General features: G+C 41.4%; 1 protein-coding gene and 1 pseudogene across 1 annotated transcript; one reads left to right on the plus strand and one right to left on the minus strand.

The window, feature by feature from the left end:
* Positions 1-309: 309 nt before the first annotated feature.
* Positions 310-1,708, minus strand: LOC147421915 (putative glutathione S-transferase parC). The gene is made up of 2 exons (XM_086503303.1): positions 1,167-1,708; positions 310-920 (listed from the first exon to the last, which is right to left on the minus strand). Exons 1-2 carry the CDS (start codon positions 1,497-1,499, stop codon positions 549-551), a joined length of 705 nt encoding a protein of 234 aa, XP_086359429.1. The 5' UTR covers positions 1,500-1,708; the 3' UTR covers positions 310-548.
* A 12,183-nt stretch (positions 1,709-13,891) lies between these two features.
* The window catches only part of LOC147421916 (tropinone reductase homolog At5g06060-like), a 105,392-nt pseudogene continuing 99,249 nt past the window's right edge, over positions 13,892-20,034 (plus strand).

Genomic DNA, 20,034 nt, shown 5'->3' on the forward strand with positions numbered 1-20,034 from the left:
GAAAAATATTCTAGATATGTTAAAAAATAGGTATAATTCCTAAAATTTGGCTTTTGATGATGCGAAGAGGGATTTGATATGGTTAAAAAGACATTTCTCTCTGATCATTAGTTTCGTATGTTGATCTAAGTATATCTTTAAGCAAGAAGAGATTAGAGTTCCTTGTTCTCTACTTGAGACCATCAAGGAAACACCATCCTCACATTGTTCATACCTAGTCTCAAACAACTATGTAACTTGTTGCAGTACAATATATTTGCCTACCACAATTGAACAAAAAGCACATTAATGGCGACAGTATTCATGATGAACCAGAAACAGTGATGTCTAAAGTTCTAAGCCTTAAAGGTACCCAAGACTACAAAACAAGGTGTGTGAGCTAGCATTGCCTTTCACTCAAGAGAGGGGGAGGGGGGGCGGGATAAACCACTGCATAGACCCTCCCTTTCTCTTGAAAGGTAATGCCAACAAAGTCTTGTATAACAATACAAAAGAAGTTACGGGTCTTAAAGCTTTCCGGGGCAATTGCTCGAGAAGTACATCCAAGGCTATACTCCAAGAAACCTCTTTCTCAACATACAAGCCGACCCCAAGACCTTATCAGGGGGTGCATTAGAAATCCCCTCTTTCACACTAGGGTGTTGGGCAACTGTCTGAGCCCATCTGAAAAGGTGAGGACAATTGTTCTCTTCCAACAGCTTGAATTTTCCTAAAGTCTCATATGTTTCAAACCAGCAAATGAAAGGTGCCAAGGAAATATCCACCATATTTATGTGCTTCCCTCCAAAGTAGGGCCCACCCCCGAACACATCGCACAGTGCAACATCCAATGTCACCATACAATCCAGCAAGTTCTTCTTTCCTTGCTCCATAGCATCTCCCTCTACATTCATAAAGATGAGAGCTCCTGCATCGAAAACCTGCATCAATCGAGTAAAATTTCAGCATGTTAGCCATCAATCGAGTAAAATTTCAGCATGTTAGCAGACATTGCAAATGATAGGATTCTACATATGATGTCACAAACCGCGGTGGATCCAGAAGACTTGGCACAAGACATGTCCTGAATCGTGTGTGAATTAGATAAGCTGAGATGCATGAATTGCCTAAATCCGAAGATGAAAAGACTTGCTTAGTGACCCCAATGCCACCATTTGCACTCCTACCTTCTTGTCAACATAATCAGCCCAGAAGCGTGACAGGGCACGCTCGTAAGGGTCGACGGGGAGGAAGGGTTTGTCATGAGAGGGCCATGTCTCATCGATGTATTCGACGATGATGAGGGACTCGCAGATGGGCTTGCCGCAGTGCAGCAGAACGGGCACTTTCTTGTGAATTGGGTTGGAGTGCAGAAGCAGCTGGCTTTTGTGATCGGGGAGGTCCTCCTCTTGGCAGGTGTAGGGCACTCCTTTCTCGTTGAGGGCGATAAGAACCCTCATCCCAAACATGCTGCGCCAATTGGTGAGTACCTTCACATCACCCTCTCCTGCACAAGCCATCTCTCTCTCTCTCTCTCTCTCTCTGTGACGTTCTTGTCTGCTTAGAGTAGAGTTTTAGTTAGGCCGGGTTCACTGTGGGCGGCGGAAGACGCTGAATATCCCTGCTAGCCAATCAGCAAGCAACCTTTTTGATGCCCCGTTCACATAGGGCGACGGAAGACGCTGACGGGGCTGCCACGTCAAGGCAGAGTTCCACTTTTTCTCTTCCACGCGGCCCTATTTCTCTCCCGACACCCCCCCCCCCCCCCCCCAGCCCTGCGAGCGCTTCCCTTGCAACCAAGGAGAAACAGCCATGCAAGCAAAGCACTTCCAAGCAACTACCGCCTTGTGTGAATAGCAGGGCGGTGGAAGCTCGGCGCTGTGCTCTTTTCCGCCTGGAAGTGCCCCGCAACCCTATTTCTTCCACCCTGCCGGTCTGAACCCACCCTTAGTCCACTCAAGAGTAGAGGTGTCCAGCCCAGCACTAAGGCTGGGTTCACACGATGGCTCCTCTTAAGAACGGGGGACTCCCATGTGGAAGTATCCCAAGAAGGCGGTTTCCACCACGAAAGTACGAAATCCTATATCCGTAAACTCATTGCACAATTTTCACACATAATGAAAATCCACAAATGATCATCGAGACATATCAAATCTTAATTATCTAATTATAAGGAAAATTAGTGAAAGCCTCCTAGTGTGCCATGATCACACTAGCTTAGGACACTATCCCTTACAAAATGATACCAATCTTAGAGCCTTGTGGCATATGTGCCAACTACACACGTAACAATCCAATATAACCATCAAATTTGTGGGTTGATAACCCAACTAGGCATAAAAAAACTCATGACCATGATGAACTAATGGATGGAAATAGAGAAGGCTCGTTATCTGAGGTAGCCAATGCCATAGGAAGAGCAAGGCCACACATAGGCACTTTCCAAGCCACGTATTTTTGCCTCTATTAACTCAATCATATACACACAATGACAACGTGCAAATTGCTATCTAATCCCTACTCTAAATACTCTAGACTTCAAGCACACAGAATTAGTGATTCAAGTGTCTGTTAATCAAGCATGAAATGTAGTATTACACACTAATTAGTCCATGCAAATGCATGCACACTAAGCTCAAAACAAACCACACATGAAAATGCTAGGAACAAGAGAGAGTCTTGAAAAGATTAGGGAGTGGTTAGTACATCAACCAATCGGTTGCAAAATGCACACAAAGATGGAGAAGATGCAAGAAAATCTCAAGACCACACATTACTAAGTGTGCTAACACAAAAATAAGGTATTGTTGAGATGTAAAGCTCAACATGTACTACTCTTGGATGACTATCATTGACAGTCATCATCACGAGCACGCCTTGGTGGATACACATATCTTCATTAGACCAGTGATACTATAGCTGGATTGCATCAACTTGGTCTACCTACTAGAGTGATGGCACACTTATCCATCTAGCTCAGTCACTAGCGGCTCACACTAGACCATGGTACTAGTTTCCCCTTACGTGTTACTTTCTCTTTTATGCATTGTAGACTTCTTATCTTAAGGTAGTGAAGAAGAATAACAAGGGTTTTGCCTCCATCTCTGTATTTGTGCGTGCTCACAAGAGCTCAATCTCTCTCCTTCTCTATCTCTTAACATGGTATTGAAGCCCGATTGTGTTTGCGAATCTTGGAATAGCAAGTGGTAGCGACAGAAGAAGCTGTTGGTACAACCAAAGTATGCCAGAGCTATAAGTGGACACAAGTCAAGCTACAGTTGTCTACATGTGCATACTCAAGTGCAAAAGTAGGTATGAAGATCAAGGGCAGACAAATGAATCCATATATGTATGTTTTTTGCGATTTTTTTTTCCAAGAAGCTCTATTTTGGGGCTAATATGGATGGCTTCTCGAGGCATCCAAAGTGCACATATTGTGTTGCAAAAGATGGTCTTCAAAGTTCTCCAGACTTGTCCAGACGTCTCATCAATCGGAGCTATAAGGATCAAGGTATTACAATTTGAAAGGAAAAGTGTTTTTCATATCCTCATAATCGGGATGAACAAGTGCGGCCATGTCTTAAATTGTATGTGAGCTAATAGAATTGAATTTCTTGATTTCTGGAGCATGCGATCTTTTTAGATCTGCAATCAAAGTCCAAATGGACAAGTTATGTGCAAATGAAGTGTTGTCCGGGGCAAGTTTTGCACTGGTTTGACCGCTTTGAAAATCATGCCTCCGAGGTTTTTCTCAATCTTTCCAGGGGCCTCAAAGTCAGTGTGCAGCATATGGAGCAAGCAAGAAGTTACAACACCTCAATCACAGCTCCGACCACCAAGGTATGACTGGTCAAAGTTGGCACCATGGGAAGAAAGGAAGGCGATATATGTTTTGTTCAATTTTTTGGGCCCTCGGTTCGAGGCCGTGGAAACATCACATTGTGAAGGTGACGTGGGGATTTGAAGTCAGTAAGCAATAGTTTTTTCTTTGATTTTACAGAATGGTCATCAGGTAGAGGAGTTCAAATCTATTGCACTATTCAAGTAGCACAACAAAGAGCATTTTCTTGAGGATTTCATGGTTTTTTGTACCTTTGGAGGGGGTGGCACCCTATGGCTACCACGTGGCAGAGGGCATTACCCCACATGCATGGCTGAAATTAAGTTGTGTGGGATATAAAGCTACAAGGGGCACCCCCCATTTGGTATCATAGTAGAGAGAGGGAGCTTGTGAAGATAGTGCTCCCTCCCTCTTGTGAGTGGCACTGATGTGGTAGCCTCACGAGCATGGGTGTGTGTGGCAAGCGTGGTGGCGCTCGTTGGAGGCACGGTGGTGCTCTTGGTCTTCCAACGGCCGTTGGTGGCCTTGTTGGGTCTAGTTCACATGGGGGCCGATGGACCTCCCCTTTTGTTAGTAAGGGTGCACTCCCACCCCCATTAGCGGCCATGCTAGTGCTCAAGAGGTTCATGGACGACTCCAATTAAGTGGCCATGCACATGCAAACATACCGAAAAGAATTCAGACAAATGGCTAGTGGAGGAGCAGTTACTAAGGAGATTAATTTTTTTTCCTTTTATATATAGCTCTGAGAAGCTTTTTAAGGGGATTCTTTTCTCGCATGTGAAGGGGGAAGCCGGTTTCTTTTTGCACAGAAGAGATTGTACATGTTTGGTTAAATCAAGATTAAGTGAGCCCAACTGATTTTGAAGCGTCGTTTCCCCTTTCCCCTCTTCTTTTCTGTTGCTCTTTTGCTTTGCAATGCCGGTATAGTGTGTGTGCATGTGCCCCTCGGGCCATTTGTGTTTTGCAGAGAGAGAGAGAGAGAGAGAGAGAGAGAGAGAGAGAGAGAGAGAGAGAGAGAGAGAGAGAGAGAGAGAGAGAGAGAGAGAGAGAGAGAGAGAGGTGTTGTGTGTAGTGGAAGTGCTGGAGCAGTCTGTATCAACATATGTGTGTATTTGGTCATGTGTAGACGAGGGTTCGCTAGTAAAAAACGCGCTTTTTTGAAGGTGTTTATGAGAGGATAGTGGTGTTGTGGATACCCTGAGCTCTATAGGGGCGTTTTTATGTGTTCTGGGTGCGTTCCCCATTTCTACTCTCCATCTTTTGGTGCCCCCAGTGAGGAACACATTGATTGCTCCATGGCAACATTCTAAAGCATGAAGATGATGCTTGATATTGAGATGGTGCTTACTGGAGATGAAACGGCTACATATTGGTTTTTGATTTGGAGCTCTCATTGTTGTAGATGAAAATCTATGAATATAAAGCAAAGTTAAAGGCGCTAATGTTATTTTTGCAACGAAAAACCGGAGCATGATTTGAAGGATTGAAGTCTGCAGATCGACAATCACTACAGGTGTAAGTGAAGATTTTAATTTGTTTTCGAAGAACTTTGAGTCAATTTGAGAGAAAATAGCTACTGCTACATGCCTATGGACTGGAGACCTTTTTAAACAACGGTGGTTTCTAGCCTGCCTATATTCAAGAATCAAAGAGAAGGTCTATTTTGGGGGTGCAAAAAACAATGCCCAAATAGTCTACTTGGAAAAGATTAAGAGAAGGAAAGCAAAGAAAGATGGAGTTGCTGAAGCCTGTTACCATATACATGTGGTAGTGATGTGTGTGAACACACTAGAACCGTCGAGGCATTTTTTTCCCTTTTTAGGAGGCTTTTTCCCTCGTGCATTGTATATATGTCCATCGCTATAGGGCTATCTATCTTTCCATTTCACACTAAGTAATACACTCTCTGTTGTGTGCCTTGAGCTTCCTTCGTCTTCTCCAAGTTGTGTGCGTTTCCCTGCAACCCTAATTCCAACAATTGGCATCAGAGTAGGTCACGTCCTCCCTGGCTTAGTCGCCAACGTTGCAAGAATACCCCTGCTCGTTTTCTCAGATTTCAACGAGCTTTGGCGAGCGTCAGCAGGTCCACAATAAATTTAGGAAAGCTTGTAGAGCCTGGTCTGCTCAGAATTTCATTTCGAGCTCATTTCAACCTCCGTTTCCACTATAGCCAGGTATGCACAGGCAATTTCACCATTTTGTGCAAAACTTTTGTCAGTGCCAATTACTGCATAACAAGTCCCATACAGTCTACTGTGGGTTGTGCTATATGGCACGTGCTGGTCTGACTCAGTTTCTCCTCATTTCGGACAGTTGTCACCATCAGTTTAAGGGAGTCAAATCTAGTATTAAGAAAGCAATCAAAGGACAACTTTTGAATTCAAACAGGCAAAACGGCTAGTTTATTTGAATTCAAATTTTCCCCCCCAAAATGAAATTTAAAATCTAGCAAGAAAAAAAATATCATGTAACATATCTACGGAAAGAGCTCGGCGTTTAGATTACAGATCTATAATCTTCACTCAAATCGGAGATCATGTGATGGAAGGCCGAATATCATAAAGATGTCCACCCCCTTTTTTGGGACGGAAAGTGCATCCTTTCACCACTCTTACACCTCTCTTCCACACCCACCATTCTTGCACACATGGCATCCATCTATTTGTCAAAATATTAAACACCTCCATAATCTCATGGCAAATAAAGAGGCCCTCCTAGACCCCATCCTCTTCCTAATGCATCAGGTGCATGCATTTTCCATGGCTGACAACAACAAAGATGTGTTCAAGATGTTTGCTGTTGAGGACAGATTGGATGGGGACAATTACCCTATGTGGGCTTACATGATGCCAGATCTACGTGTGTCAAAGGGAGTTTGGAACATTGTGTAAGGCATTGATGTACGTCCTCATACTGTGGATGTAGAGAATGTTGAGGATGCTCCAGGTTTTGCTGTCGGGTTGCTACTGTCAAAGCTGTTTTGCCTATGGCTGAGCAGGCTCATTGGGATGTAAGAGGTGTGCAAGCTCATGCATCGATTGCATTGTCTGTGAAGAGCACTATCACTCCTCACATCCGTTCAACAAAATCTGCAAAACAGGCTTGGGATATTCTAGCAGGTCTTTATGCAAGCGGCAATGAGGATAAAATTACTTTGCTGCGTAAAGAGCTGGAATCAAAGATTATGCATGAGGAAGATGAAATGGACACTTTCCTTACTGATGTCAAGGATATTAATGAGCAACTAATTTCTGCAGGAGAAGTCATTTCTGACAGTTCACTTGTGCAGACTGTTCTTGATGCTTTGCCAGATTCTTAACAGACTTTTGCTAGTACTTGGACACTTATGACTCAAGGAAATCCTAAAGTTTTCAAGTTTGATGCATTATGCACATTGCTATTGCAAGAGTCACTTTCCAGAAAAAATAGGACTAGGGAGTGTGTAGTTGAACAGGCTTTTATTGCAGCTCAAAGAAAAGGTGGGAACAACAATGTAATCACTTCTTATGGTTCTGCTGCGAGTAGCAAAACTTTTGCTCCTAATGCTTCTGATGGCAGCACTTTGTCTGGCAATTTTGGTGATAAGGGCAAAAAGAAGATGCATGCCATTATTGTAAATCTAATGATCACTTGATCAAGCAATGTCCAAAATTGAAGGCAAAAGAGGCTAAGAAGAAAGATGCTGGATCCACTACAGGGTCCTTACAAGTGCAACGATTGTAGAGTCTTCTGTCAAAGGAGATTGTGATACTGATGTTAATGCAGAATGGGCATTTAGTGCAGAGTGCACTTATGATCCTATTGTCCATGATGCATGTATGTCAGTTGCTGCAGATTCACATGTGGTATTTTGATAGTGGTGCTACAAAGCAAATTAGCTCACATTGTGATTTGTTTACCTCTATTGAGTCTGTCCCTCATGAGAATACGGTGACTTGTGCCAACAATGCCTCTTATCTTGTTCAAGGAGTTGGAAAGATTGTGCTTACTGCTGCAAATGGGAGTTCTTTCACACTTGTTGATGCATTGTATGTACCTGGGATAAAAAAGAACCTTTTGTCTGTATCTGCACTTGCTAGACTTGGTCTCTTAGTTAAATTTGTGGATGACAGATGTACAATCCATGATCTCAGTTTTGGTGATGAAATTGTTGCATCTGGCCTTTTGTGCCATGGGTTGTATAAGATCACTTCGTATGAAAAGTGTGGACAAAATTTTGCAAATACAGTTGCAAATTCAAGGGCTGTTCCAGATGCAAAACTGTGGCATGCATGTTTTGGGCATCTGTTTTTTGCCTGTTTGTTGCGTTTGCAAAAAACTGATATGGTTGCTGCTTTGCCACCTCTTGAAGCACCTGTCAAACATGTTTGGGAAGGCTGCATTTTGGGTAAAATGCAGCGTGCTAAGTTTCCAAAGAATGGGTCAGTTCGTGCTACATGCAAATTGGAACTTGTGCATAGTGATGTTTGTGGGCCTATGCAAACTCTGTCCTTGGGAAATTACTTGTACTTCGTGACTTTCATTGATGACTACTCTAGGCATGCATGGGTATATCCGTTAAAAAATAAGTCCAAAGTGTTTATGTGCTTCAAGCAATTTCTTGTTATGGTTGAAAATGTCTCGAAATTTACTATGGACACCTCCGTTTTGATCGAGGGGGGGAGTATATGTCTCATGTATTTAATGCATTTCTGGCTAGTCCTTGGGAAATTACTTGTACTTCGTGACTTTCATTGATGACTACTCTAGGCATGCATGGGTATATCCATTAAAAAATAAGTCCAAAGTGTTTATGTGCTTCAAGCAATTTCTTGTTATGGTTGAAAATGTCTCGAAATTTACTATGGACACCTCTGTTTTGATCGAGGGGGGGAGTATATGTCTCATGCATTTAATGCATTTCTGGCTAGTCGTGGGATAAAACACCAATGTACAGTGCCGTATACGCCTCAACAAAATGGTGTTGCTGAGAGGAAAAATAAGTCTCTTACGGAAATGGCACGATGTCTGGTCAAGAGTCAAGCTTTATCACATTCGTTTTGGTTCGAGGTTGTCATGTGTGCCACTTATGTACTCAACAGGTGTCCTACAAAAGCGTTGCAGTCTATGACTTCATATGAAACATGGCATGATAGAAAGCTATCTATTGAGCACATGCGTGTTTTTGGTTGTTTGGCATTTGCTTTGGTGCCACAAACACAACGCAGAAAATTGGATGATAAGGTTGTATAATGTATTTTGTTGGTTATAGTGTTGAAAGAAAAGTTTACAGGCTGTACCATCCACAAACAAAGCGTATTTTGGTCTCATGTGATGTTGTGTTTGTGGAAGATTCTGTTCAACCTTTGTTGTCATGTACTAGAGATAGTAATGTAAGCTCACATGACATTTATGACAGTTTATTGTCTCTTTTCAGTGGTGGAAGTTCGAGTCTAAATTCAAATGAGGCAAATGTACATCCTATGGGGGTTTCTGAAAATGTTACAGATCAGCCTATTAGTGATGCAGATGTACATGATGTACTTGATGAGGAAAGGGCTGAAAATGAGCAGGCTAGAGGTATGCCAAAATGGATGGTGCACACATTGTGTGAGTAAACTGGATGCACCTTTGTCTAGTCGTACTCGTTCAGGTTCTCGCCATGCCTGTTATGCATCATATTGTTATGCTTTGGCTGTGTCTAGCTTATGTGATAGAGAGGAACCTCTATCTTTTGATGAAGCACATAATTCAAAAAATTGGATGGCTGCCATGCAATCAGAATATGATACACTTATAGAAAATGACACATGGACTTTATGTGATCTGCTTCCTAGAAAAAAGGCCATTGGTACAAAGTGGGTCCACAAGTTGAAACGCAAGCCGGATGGTGAGGTTGATCTCCATAAGGCTCGACTTGTTCCAAAAGGCTATGTGCAATAGCAAGGCATAGATTATGAAGAAACTTTTTCTCCCACTTGTCGTATGACGTCTGTTTGTTTTCTATGTGCATTAGCAGCTCATTTTGGTTGGGATGTACATCAATCCGATATTGTTACTGCTTTCTTAAATGGTGACCTTTTTTAGGAAGTCTATGTAACGTAGCCTCACGGTTTTGTCAAGAAAGAACAAGAGGACATAGTGTGCAGATGTAAGAAGGCTTTGTATGGGTTGAAGCAATCTCCTCGTACTTGGTATCAAAAAGTTGACACTCATTTTGTCAAACGAGGCTTTCGCAACAGTCCAACAGAAAGCACAGTGTGTGTGAAGTGTGAGGGCGATGTACTTCTCATTGTTGTTCTTTATGTGGATGATTTTCCGATCACTGGTCTCAATGAGGATGCTACTTTCAAGATGAAAGATTTGGGACTGTTGCATTATTACTTGGGCATACAGTTTAAACAGTGTGATGGTGGTATTGCCTTGTGTCACAAAAGTTACATAGAGACATTGCTATGTAAGTTTGGACTTGAGGATTGAAAACCTATTGCCACTCCCATGGAAACAGGTTTGAAGTTGAGTCTACATGATGCTGGTGATCCTGCAGATATCGCTCTTTACAAAACTGTTGTTGGTTGCCTCATTTATGTATGCAACACGAGGCCACATATTTAGTTTGCACATTAGGTTATTTGGAAGGTCATTTGGAGGGCCTTATTGAGGAGAGAGAAAAGAAGTCGCATCCAATGGACAACAATCCTATGTAACGTAGAAATAGGAAGAAACAAATCAAAAAATGCAAAAGAAAGAGAAGAACATGAGGTAAAACCTTGTTTTTACGACATTTAAGGTATCTTTACGTGGCCCTAGGGTCTGAATGTAGTTATGGTACTGAAAGACAACTACGATAATGTATCATTTTTCCGCCACCAAAAGCTCTTGTTCAATTAACCAAGCATTCAAAACTAAATTTTCCTCCATTGGAAGCAAGTTAACGCTTTCTTTGCCACTCAAAAAGAGCCATGGTTTCTTCTTCTTCTTCTTCCGACCCTAATAGCTCTAGGGTGTTGTTATGCTCTCTTCCCAGCCAACCTCGCCATTAGTCTCCCAAGGAGGCCAAGTAGCACCATAAGCTCTATCACTATCTCAAACTCTATCAATATAGATAGTCAATGGCAACAATAGACAATATAAAAAGGTTCTTGGGTTCTTATGAAACCAAGAAGGAGGAAAAGATCCTCAAAAAAAAATCTATTTTGTTCAGCATGGAAAGCACGAGTGCTACATTTCAAAGTGGAGGTGGGCAGGAAAATTGTCAAGGAGGTTTTGGTACAACATGTCTATAGTCACTCCGATGTGATTGCTAATGGCGAAGATGTCTCATTGGCTTATCATCCTCTATGCAACTGTAAGTGTGTTTTGAAGAGGTAGAATAATATTAACAGAGGTAAATCAACTTCTCATAAGTTCTTCATTCGTTTGAGTAGTTAGACTAGGTGGTCTATTACAATTTTTTGTTGCAATTGCAGATGTCTATCCTTCATCATACGAGGAATGGGAGCCAGTGGAGTGTATTATAGGTCTCATCTCTATAATCCACACTGACATTGGTGTTTTACAATATGATGGAAGAACTAGCAAGAGTCTTGCAGATGAAGGAGTTTTCTTCTATGAGCATTTCTACTAGCTCAACCAAATAAATCAAAAAGGTACTTTGGTTAAACTTCCTCTCCCTACCAACAATTGGAGCTGTATTGACTAGCCAATCCCGGACACCGCAGTGTGTGAAGCTCTCAGAAGCAAGCTGTTTAGGGATGTGCAGAGGTCCCTACAAAATCCAGTGCCCACGAAATTGGTAATTTTGTCCTATAAGTCTATTTGTGGAACTATTTCACACCTCCCATATACATGTTGCAAAGACAATGCTAGTATGTAAATGTCTAGATGCTTACTTCTGTTACAAGCTGCTTGATAGAGGGTAGTATGTTAAAGAGGTGGGCTGGACACTTTGGTGGCCAAGTACATGATCGACACAAAGTGCCTTCTCATCTCCTTCTGGTACCAGCGCTCTCAATTTTTTGCAGGCTACTCTAACTTTATTCCTGTTGATTAAGAGTGGCCAAATAAGTAGTTAGACAATAGATTGACTTCATATTCTTTAAGATAGGTTATTACTGGAACAATCATAGGGATTTCTAGCAAAGGTCCATACTTGGTTTATCTAATGTCGAGGTTGTCTTGTCCCAATGTTGAAATCCTCGAGCGTCTTCTCTTGTTCTTCTGCTCTTTGAGACTCTTGTGTCTCCAGTGTTGAGGGCTCCATTGTAGCTGAATTTGCCTCTAATGTGCTATGATTTGTTTGTGTGTCAGGCATGAATGACTCTTGATTTTCAAGCTCAACACGTGGAGGTGTGGTAGAGGTATGCTCTGCTTGAGGGTTAGAGCGTTCTTTCTCAGCCCCTCCCTCTGCATAAACTTCATCCTTCTGAAACTCTACAAGCGCAGAGGGAGTTTCAACATTTATTTCTTTGTCAGCCCCTCAATCTGTGTGATCTTGCTCCTATGTGGGCTTCCCCTCATTTGAAATTTTCTCCTTGTTAAACTCTCCCTCTGCAACATTTCTCTTCTCAGAAGTCCCTCCCTCCTCTTGCTCCTGTCCTTTCTCAGCTGCCCTTATGGAATCTATTTGCTGTAGTCCATCAGTAGTCATCGTTAACTCTACAATGTGGTCATCCAATAGGTTGTTTTGCATCCATGCTCACGGTATGTGAAATTGCAAGTAGATGTTGGATTAGGGTGGCACGGTATCAGTGCAAATACTCTATGGTGTACTTTTGCAATGCACTCTACAAAAGACAAAACAAAATAAAAAAGGAACTGAGACACATTTTTGTTCAAACTATCACAATGTTATCGTAATACTGTGCAAAATGCATACCTTTAACATGAATGGATTTAATGCAAAAAAGCTCTGCAGTATATACTCAGCATGGAGGAGGCATCTCCATCCACAGAGTTGCCATCAACCTGTAAAGGCAATGCGACTTCCTTAATTTATGACCTGTAAAACTCTAGATTTTTAGACAGCCTTCCATATACGTGCAACAGTCTTTCTATGCATCTACAAGTAGAAGGAGTTGGTATGAACCCAACACAATATCTATCTCCATTGTTTATAAATAATAAAACCAATTTATAATTCTCAATACTCGTAGTTTTAATTCTGGATGTGTTCCTCGAATTGAGTTTAGTGTCCAAATGGCTGGCTTGTCAAGTTCAATGCAAACGAGACTCAGTGGCGGTTGCTCTCATATGGAAAAATTATGGTTGTTACTTGCAGAATTGGACAATGAGCAAGTTCTCGAATGTGCTGAGAGGGGTATTTTTCATTTTGAGAAAGGAAGAAATCTGGGAATCCAATATATATATTTTTGCATGTCTTTGTGGAGGTAGTTGGCTCTTTATCAAACTACAAGATAGTTACTAGTTGTTAGTCTCTAGCCTCTTAAAATATGCTAGAGCTGGTGAAAGCATCTTACTTCAGGAAGATATATACAATTGAATATGTGATTTCAGCATCTGGATCTTGCAATATATTTGTATTCATAGAATCTAATGCAAGTCTTCTTATATCATCTGCTAGCTGTATATCTGCTATTAATCCTTCCTCCATAGATGACAAAATTTTGTTGTTGCTGACATCGATTTCGTGTGTAACAATGTGGTAACTGTTAATCTCTTCTTCTATAGCATTTGTTCCCTTTTCCTTCTCTTTCAGTTCATTCATCTCCTCTGCACGCCGATTTTCCTGCTTAGCCATGGCCATGGTATTCACATCGCGGGCGACTTCTACAATCTTCACCACCTCTGGCTTTGATGGAGGAATAAACAAAATTTCATTCATTTTATTATCTATAAATTCATTGGGTTGGAGAAGCTTATCATATCTCCACCTTACTCTTTTCAGAGTTTCACTATTTTTGTCCATAATTGTTACCCTGTGTGCATGTGCTGCAACAATTGTTATGTCATTGAAATATTCCATAAAAAAATCTTCTGCTGCCTCTTGTGGTGCGAACAGTGCAACAGGTTTCCACCTTATGGTCCCAAAACATGCTTCCTCACATATTGACCTGACTAGTCTTTGGAATGGAAGCTTTGGTACTAGAAGCTCGATACATTTCTGAGCCTTCCTGATTTCCTTGAACAGTTTGATGTGTATTTTAGCCTATTCATCCTTGCAGCTTTCAAGATTTTCATGGGCTTTCCTGATCTCTTCTTTTTACTAGCAGACCTTCCTCCTGCTTTAGTAGCCAAACCTGGTCCTTTGCCTGCCTTTCTCGCAGTTGCCTTTGTTCTTGCCATTTACCTGTAAGCCACTCTCTCTCTCTCTCTCTCTCTCTCTCTCTCTCTCTCTCTCTCTCTCTCTCTCTCTCTCTCTCTCTCTCTCTCTCTCTCTCTCTCTCTCTCAGAGTGGCATTATGGCGCGTGGGAACGATGTAGCGGTTGAGAGAATGATATCCGCACGCCATTGTGCACACAAGGGCTCAAGTTTTTTACCACAACGTTAAAAGTCTTTTCTCTCTCTCTCTCTCTCTAAGATTTCTCCCTCTATCTCTCTCTCTCCCCTCTCTCTCTCTAAGATTTCCCTCTCTCTCTCTCTCTCTCTCTCTCTCTCTCTCTCTCTCTCTCTCTCTCTCTCTCTCTCTCTCTCTCTCTCTCTCTCTCTTTGAGTGGCATTATGGTGCGCTGAGAACAATTTAGTGACTGATAGAATGATATCCGCGTGCCATTATGCACACAAGGGCTCAAGTTTTTTATCACAACATTAAATTTGTTATCTATCACAGATAGAGACACACACACACACACACACACTCTTTATCTATCTCTCTTTTCCTCTATTTACCTTGGCTATACTTCTCCTCCGTGGTTTGATTCCCATATCTGACTCTCTATCTGCAACAAAGTGTCATTATGGCGCGCGTATGATGTTTAGTTGAACGTAGAATCGTCTTCGCACGCCATTATGGAAACTCGTCAAATTTATGGCCGGTGGTCATTTTGGCTTGTGTAGCAGTCCCAAATTCCAATAACATACCATTTCTAATTTAACATTCACACAAACACACACAACACTACTCTATGTCTCCCCTTTCCCTACTCTTAATCTACTTCCCTCTCTATGTCTCTCTCTCATACCTACAGGTATATGTAGATTTTGGGTTTATCAGATGGACATCAAGACCCTCTGCATTGTCACCTTGTTCGATGCTCTCTAAGTTGTTGTCCCTATTTGTCTCTCTCTCTCTCTCTCTCTCTCTCTCTCTCTCTCTCTCTAAGGTTGTACAATAAGCATGCCAAAGAATATTGTACAACCCATAAGTGTGAAAGTGACCTCTCAATCAAAATTATACTCTCTCTCAGGTTGTACAATAAGCATGCCAAAGAATATTGTACAACCCATAAGTGTGAAAGTGACCTCTCAATCAAAATTATACGGTGCAAAGAGAGAGAGAGAGAGAGAGAGAGAGAGAGAGAGAGAGAGAGAGAGAGAGAGAGAGAGAGAGAGAGAGCGAGAGAGAGAGAGAGAGAGAGAGCAACAATTTGCAATTTAGGAGAAATGTGTTATAATATCTAATAAAAAAGTGAAATGCTGGTGTGTCCCAATACTTACCTATTTTTGCCTGCATTATGTTTTTCTTAGGATTAAGATCGCATAGAATGAAGAGACAGAGGGTTGATCCAGAAATTGTCTAAGGTGAACAAGAAGCAGAAGAGAGACGACCTAAGTTGCTGAGAGGCTCTTTAAAGAGAGATGTGAACTTTGATTAGGCCAAAGATACATTTCTTGGAGATGATGTTGTGGGGATAGAGGAACCCCCCAATGACTCAGAAGCTTTAGAACAGGAAGAAGTGCCTGTAAGCCAGAAGCTTCAAGTGACTAGCACCAAAATAGATACATTGATCTTTCTTCTGCCAGTGAGCTAACTACAAAATGTAAGGAAGGGGTGGATGGGGTTGAACATCCTGCATGTGTGTATGAAAGACTTTTTGATTTTGCAGTATCTGCAAAAGCTGCTGAAATGTTCAACAAGGTCTCGTCTATCCTCAATGCCCCATTCATTTTGGATGACCTTATAGCTCAACACAACGATTTCCTCAAGTCTGAAAGAGACAAGGTTGAGCTTGAGGTCCACAGGGGTAGGGTGGTTCTTGCTGACATGGTGGTGGTGCACTTAATAGATTGTGATTACACAAGATGGTCATACAAGAAGTACCATCAACTGCCTATCATCTATAGACCCTCACGATCTCCTATGCACAAACAAGGTTGCAAGCTAATTGAAAAATCCTTCAGAGGTAATGGATGAGAAGGATCTACCACCCGATGAATAAGATGATGAGGACATGGAGTCCAATGAGGTTCCTGAGATTGAGGAGGATATTAATCTTGAGGTAGAGGCTAAAGAGGTGCAATGAAGCAAAATACTTACAATTAAAACATCTGACATCAAACTACCTTTAGACCTCTTCATACAAAAAGCCGTACACCCTTTCTTGGGCTCCCACATGGGATTTCCTTCACATAAACTCTTATTTCCATCACTTTGACGATTTTATTATCTCACAAAATTCAACAAATTCGGAATAGTGTCAACATAATCTAGCTACATAGAAAAGCTCCAATCAAAGTCATTAGAATATCATGTGGCCAACATGTACAAAACAAACACAAGAAACATCCAAATAAAATATATGGAGCATACCAAAATGCCATGTCAATGTCATATGGCTGCCATGTACATAAAAACATAAATCAAAACATCAAGATGTGTACTATTAGAATAGAGTCTCCTCAACCAAGTGTGCATCTGCAATCAACATTTCACAGGTCCACATGCAATGTCAGACAAACATCTTTCATAGAGCACACCATCTAGCTCTAGACACATACAATGCCTCATATCTTTCGCAGAAGCTCGGCCCAAACCACCACACCCCGCAAACAAGTCCAAAACATAGTCATGAGGCTCAGTAAATGTTGTCAACAACCACATGACCATATAAAAAGTAAATTAGAAACCTAATGCAAACACATATATACTATAAAATTCACTACTATCATACTTTGGACTAGTCTTATCAAAAGAACAAAGAAGACCGCTCTGCAACACCTCTAAGAATAACACCATCAATCTCAATGGGGAGGACTACGTCAACTATCATGTAGCTACAATCTGTTGGAAACAATCTCGGCAATTTTCTCCCCTACCTCTCTATCATAGAGTGGAACAGGATGCCAAAGACACATGGTAAGATCAAGTACCTGCATAAATAAATAACTCAAAGAATGAATGTCCTAGCTATAATGTTTTTACTCAGGAAATTAAATTATGAAACTAAGTTTATTATCTCACTGCCTCTCTAGTGAGTGGCTAATATGCCTTATTATTACACATGAGGGTCCATGTATGTAAGAGCACAAGTCCTACCCTAGTTGCATTTGCAATAAAATCTCCAATATGCTCGGCCATGCACATGGTGACTAAAAATCCCTCATCGGCCAAAAAATCACGAGCAACATCCATGCACCTTGTCACTAGACCCCTTGAAAATGTGTCCACCTGGGAACACTTATGCCCTATACAAAAGTGAATGATAACATGTAAGCACCATAGTTAGCTGTAGGATCTAGTCCAAAGAAAAGCTACTTACCCAATGGGATTGGTCCTAGACCATCCACAAGCAAACTTATAGGAAAATCTGCAAAGATAATTCTAGCAACCTCACAACATGGCACCTCATCATTGCTATATAGATTTGTATTCTATGTCGCAAAAAATTTATTGATGCTACAAGAAAACAAAACATAAATCATGTTAAAAACCATAGAGAAATGCAAGAAGAAAATGCAAATAAGTAACCATTATCCAAATCTACCTATCAAAGGAAAACTTATTAATTTGTGATATATCCACAAGAAAGACATCTACACCGGTTTGATAATGGAACCCTGCAAGCATTATGAAAATTAGCTTTGAAGTAGAAAACATGGAAAACATAATTGCTAACAATTTTCTTAAATTTACCAACGATTGTGTGATCGGCCCTCTCTCACAAGCCTCTCGTCCAAGAGAAGACTCCGCAACAAACAAAGTACTGTGCACCAATGAGGATATAGTGGGCACATTAGAAGAGGGTGCCATATGGGGTATAGTGGTTTCCAAAGAGGATATGCCGGGCTCCGTAGATGGCACAATGGGAGGCATAGAAGAGGGAGTGGGTATCCTTGATGTACTTAGAGGCTCCATTTTCCCTTTACCCTTCTTGAGTGCATTTCTTGCTAGTGGAGTACCTTGAGAGCCACTCCCAACGGTGTTTTGAGTAACTCCATGAGAAACGGGAGGGAGAGACATTTTTTGTGTCTCCTCTAAGTACTCATCACTCTCATTTTGAAACCCTTCACTCAACAACCATATAGAACAATATCACATACATTAGCATTAAAGTAATATATACATTCTCAAAAGAAAAGAGCCACAAGTGTTAAGGTACTTACTCTTCTGTAATTATATCTCTTGCTTTAGAATAACTCCTAGTGGATAATCCAACCACCAAGGACAAACATTGGCCTCCCACGTTGTCACATTTGTTTCAAGCAAAGAGGGAGAGAACATTGTATTCTCATCACGCACATTAATCCACTCTCTAGTGAATAATAAGGTTTCATTCAATTCCTTCGACTCAACACATTGCATAACCCATCTACAAAAAATTTAGAGCATTGTCCACTTTTAAAAGAACATACACGTAATGGTAAATGACATATCCCAAAAAAATCACCAGAGTCTCCTTTGTAAGGAGAACGCTTTTTCAAAATAAACCATAAACCCTATTTTGGGCTCCCACAAGGGATTTAAGGGTTTTCCTCATAGACAATATACACGACCTTATTGTCAAAAAAACCATCCACCCCATATTGGGCTTCCACAGGGAATTTAAGGATTTTTTGTAAACACAAAATTTATATGTTATCATACTCAAAATGACCACTATCACAAAAGCATGGCAAAAAGTATAAATTCTCTTTTTCTGCATAGAGTGCAAGTGAAAGATGAAAACCTGTAAATCACTCTCTTAGCTGACAACACAAGCTCTAGCATCTTCTCACTAGAGTCGAAAGACTTCACCGCATCCATCAGGTAAATAAAAGCCTACATACAAAGCAACAATCAATAAACACACTCAAGTAAGTTTTTTGTAAATTAAAATATGTCTATATTCGTTAACCACTGGAGTCCACTTCTAGTAGTCATGGGCCGTGCTTGTCGGTCCAATAGGAAAAGGGTAAGAGTGATCACCGCGATGAGAGGTGCACTCTAACAGGAACATTCAAGGGTTAGTTGGCTAAGTATGGGCGCCCAAGTGTGAATGGGGTGAGCTCGTATAAAAGTTACCTAAACCTAAAAATCATTCATTCTCTCATTTGTGCAATGGAAGAGTGCTCTTGCTCCATCTCCATCTTCTTCTTCTTCATCTCCTTGTGTGTGTGTGTGTGTGTATGCGTGAGAGAGAGAGAGAGAGAGAGAGAGAGAGAGAGAGAGAGAGAGAGAGAGAGGCTGTGCGATCGAGCATTGCGACGACGGCACGGCGACGTTGAGGCGGTTGAGCGCGGCGCTGCGACGGCTCCTTCTTCTTCGCGGTGAGGAATCCTCCACGAAGGCGAGCATAGGGTGGTGAGTGACACACCCTTGCTCTCTTGAGCTTGCTAGATTAGCCATTTGTGGCTCGCACACAGTGTATCGGCAAGTCCCTTGCATTGACACGTGCGACAGACGCACACATTTTGGCACCGCTGCCGGGGAAATGCCCTGCATTAAGCTCGAGTAGCACTCTATGCTACTTTGTGGTGCATTTTGAAATGGAGGAAAAGTAGAGAAGGAAGGTGTGTCTGTTGAGAAGGAGTTTGTTTTGCTGCTGTGTATTGTTTTGTTAATAAGGTATTGAAAAGTACTGTGTTTTTTTTTGTTCATAAGGTGTTTTCTTTGTGATAAGGTGTTAGGATTAAGGTAGTAGATCCATAATGTTAGTTCTATGTAAAGTACAATAAGTAGTTCTGTTAGCTAATGAGTTACTGCAGTAGTGTGTAACAGTAGCTCTATTAATTGTAAGTAGGTAGGTTAGAGGTGTGTGTGTGCTTGCGTGCACAGCGCGGCCGCGACGACCTTATCCAAAAAAATAAAATAAAAAAATTTAAAGGTAGGACCGGGATTGAAAATATCCCCCAG

The sequence above is a fragment of the Adiantum capillus-veneris genome, chromosome 27 (assembly GCF_014529385.1).
Source record: "Adiantum capillus-veneris isolate H3 chromosome 27, ASM1452938v2, whole genome shotgun sequence".
NCBI lineage: Eukaryota > Viridiplantae > Streptophyta > Polypodiopsida > Polypodiales > Pteridaceae > Adiantum > Adiantum capillus-veneris.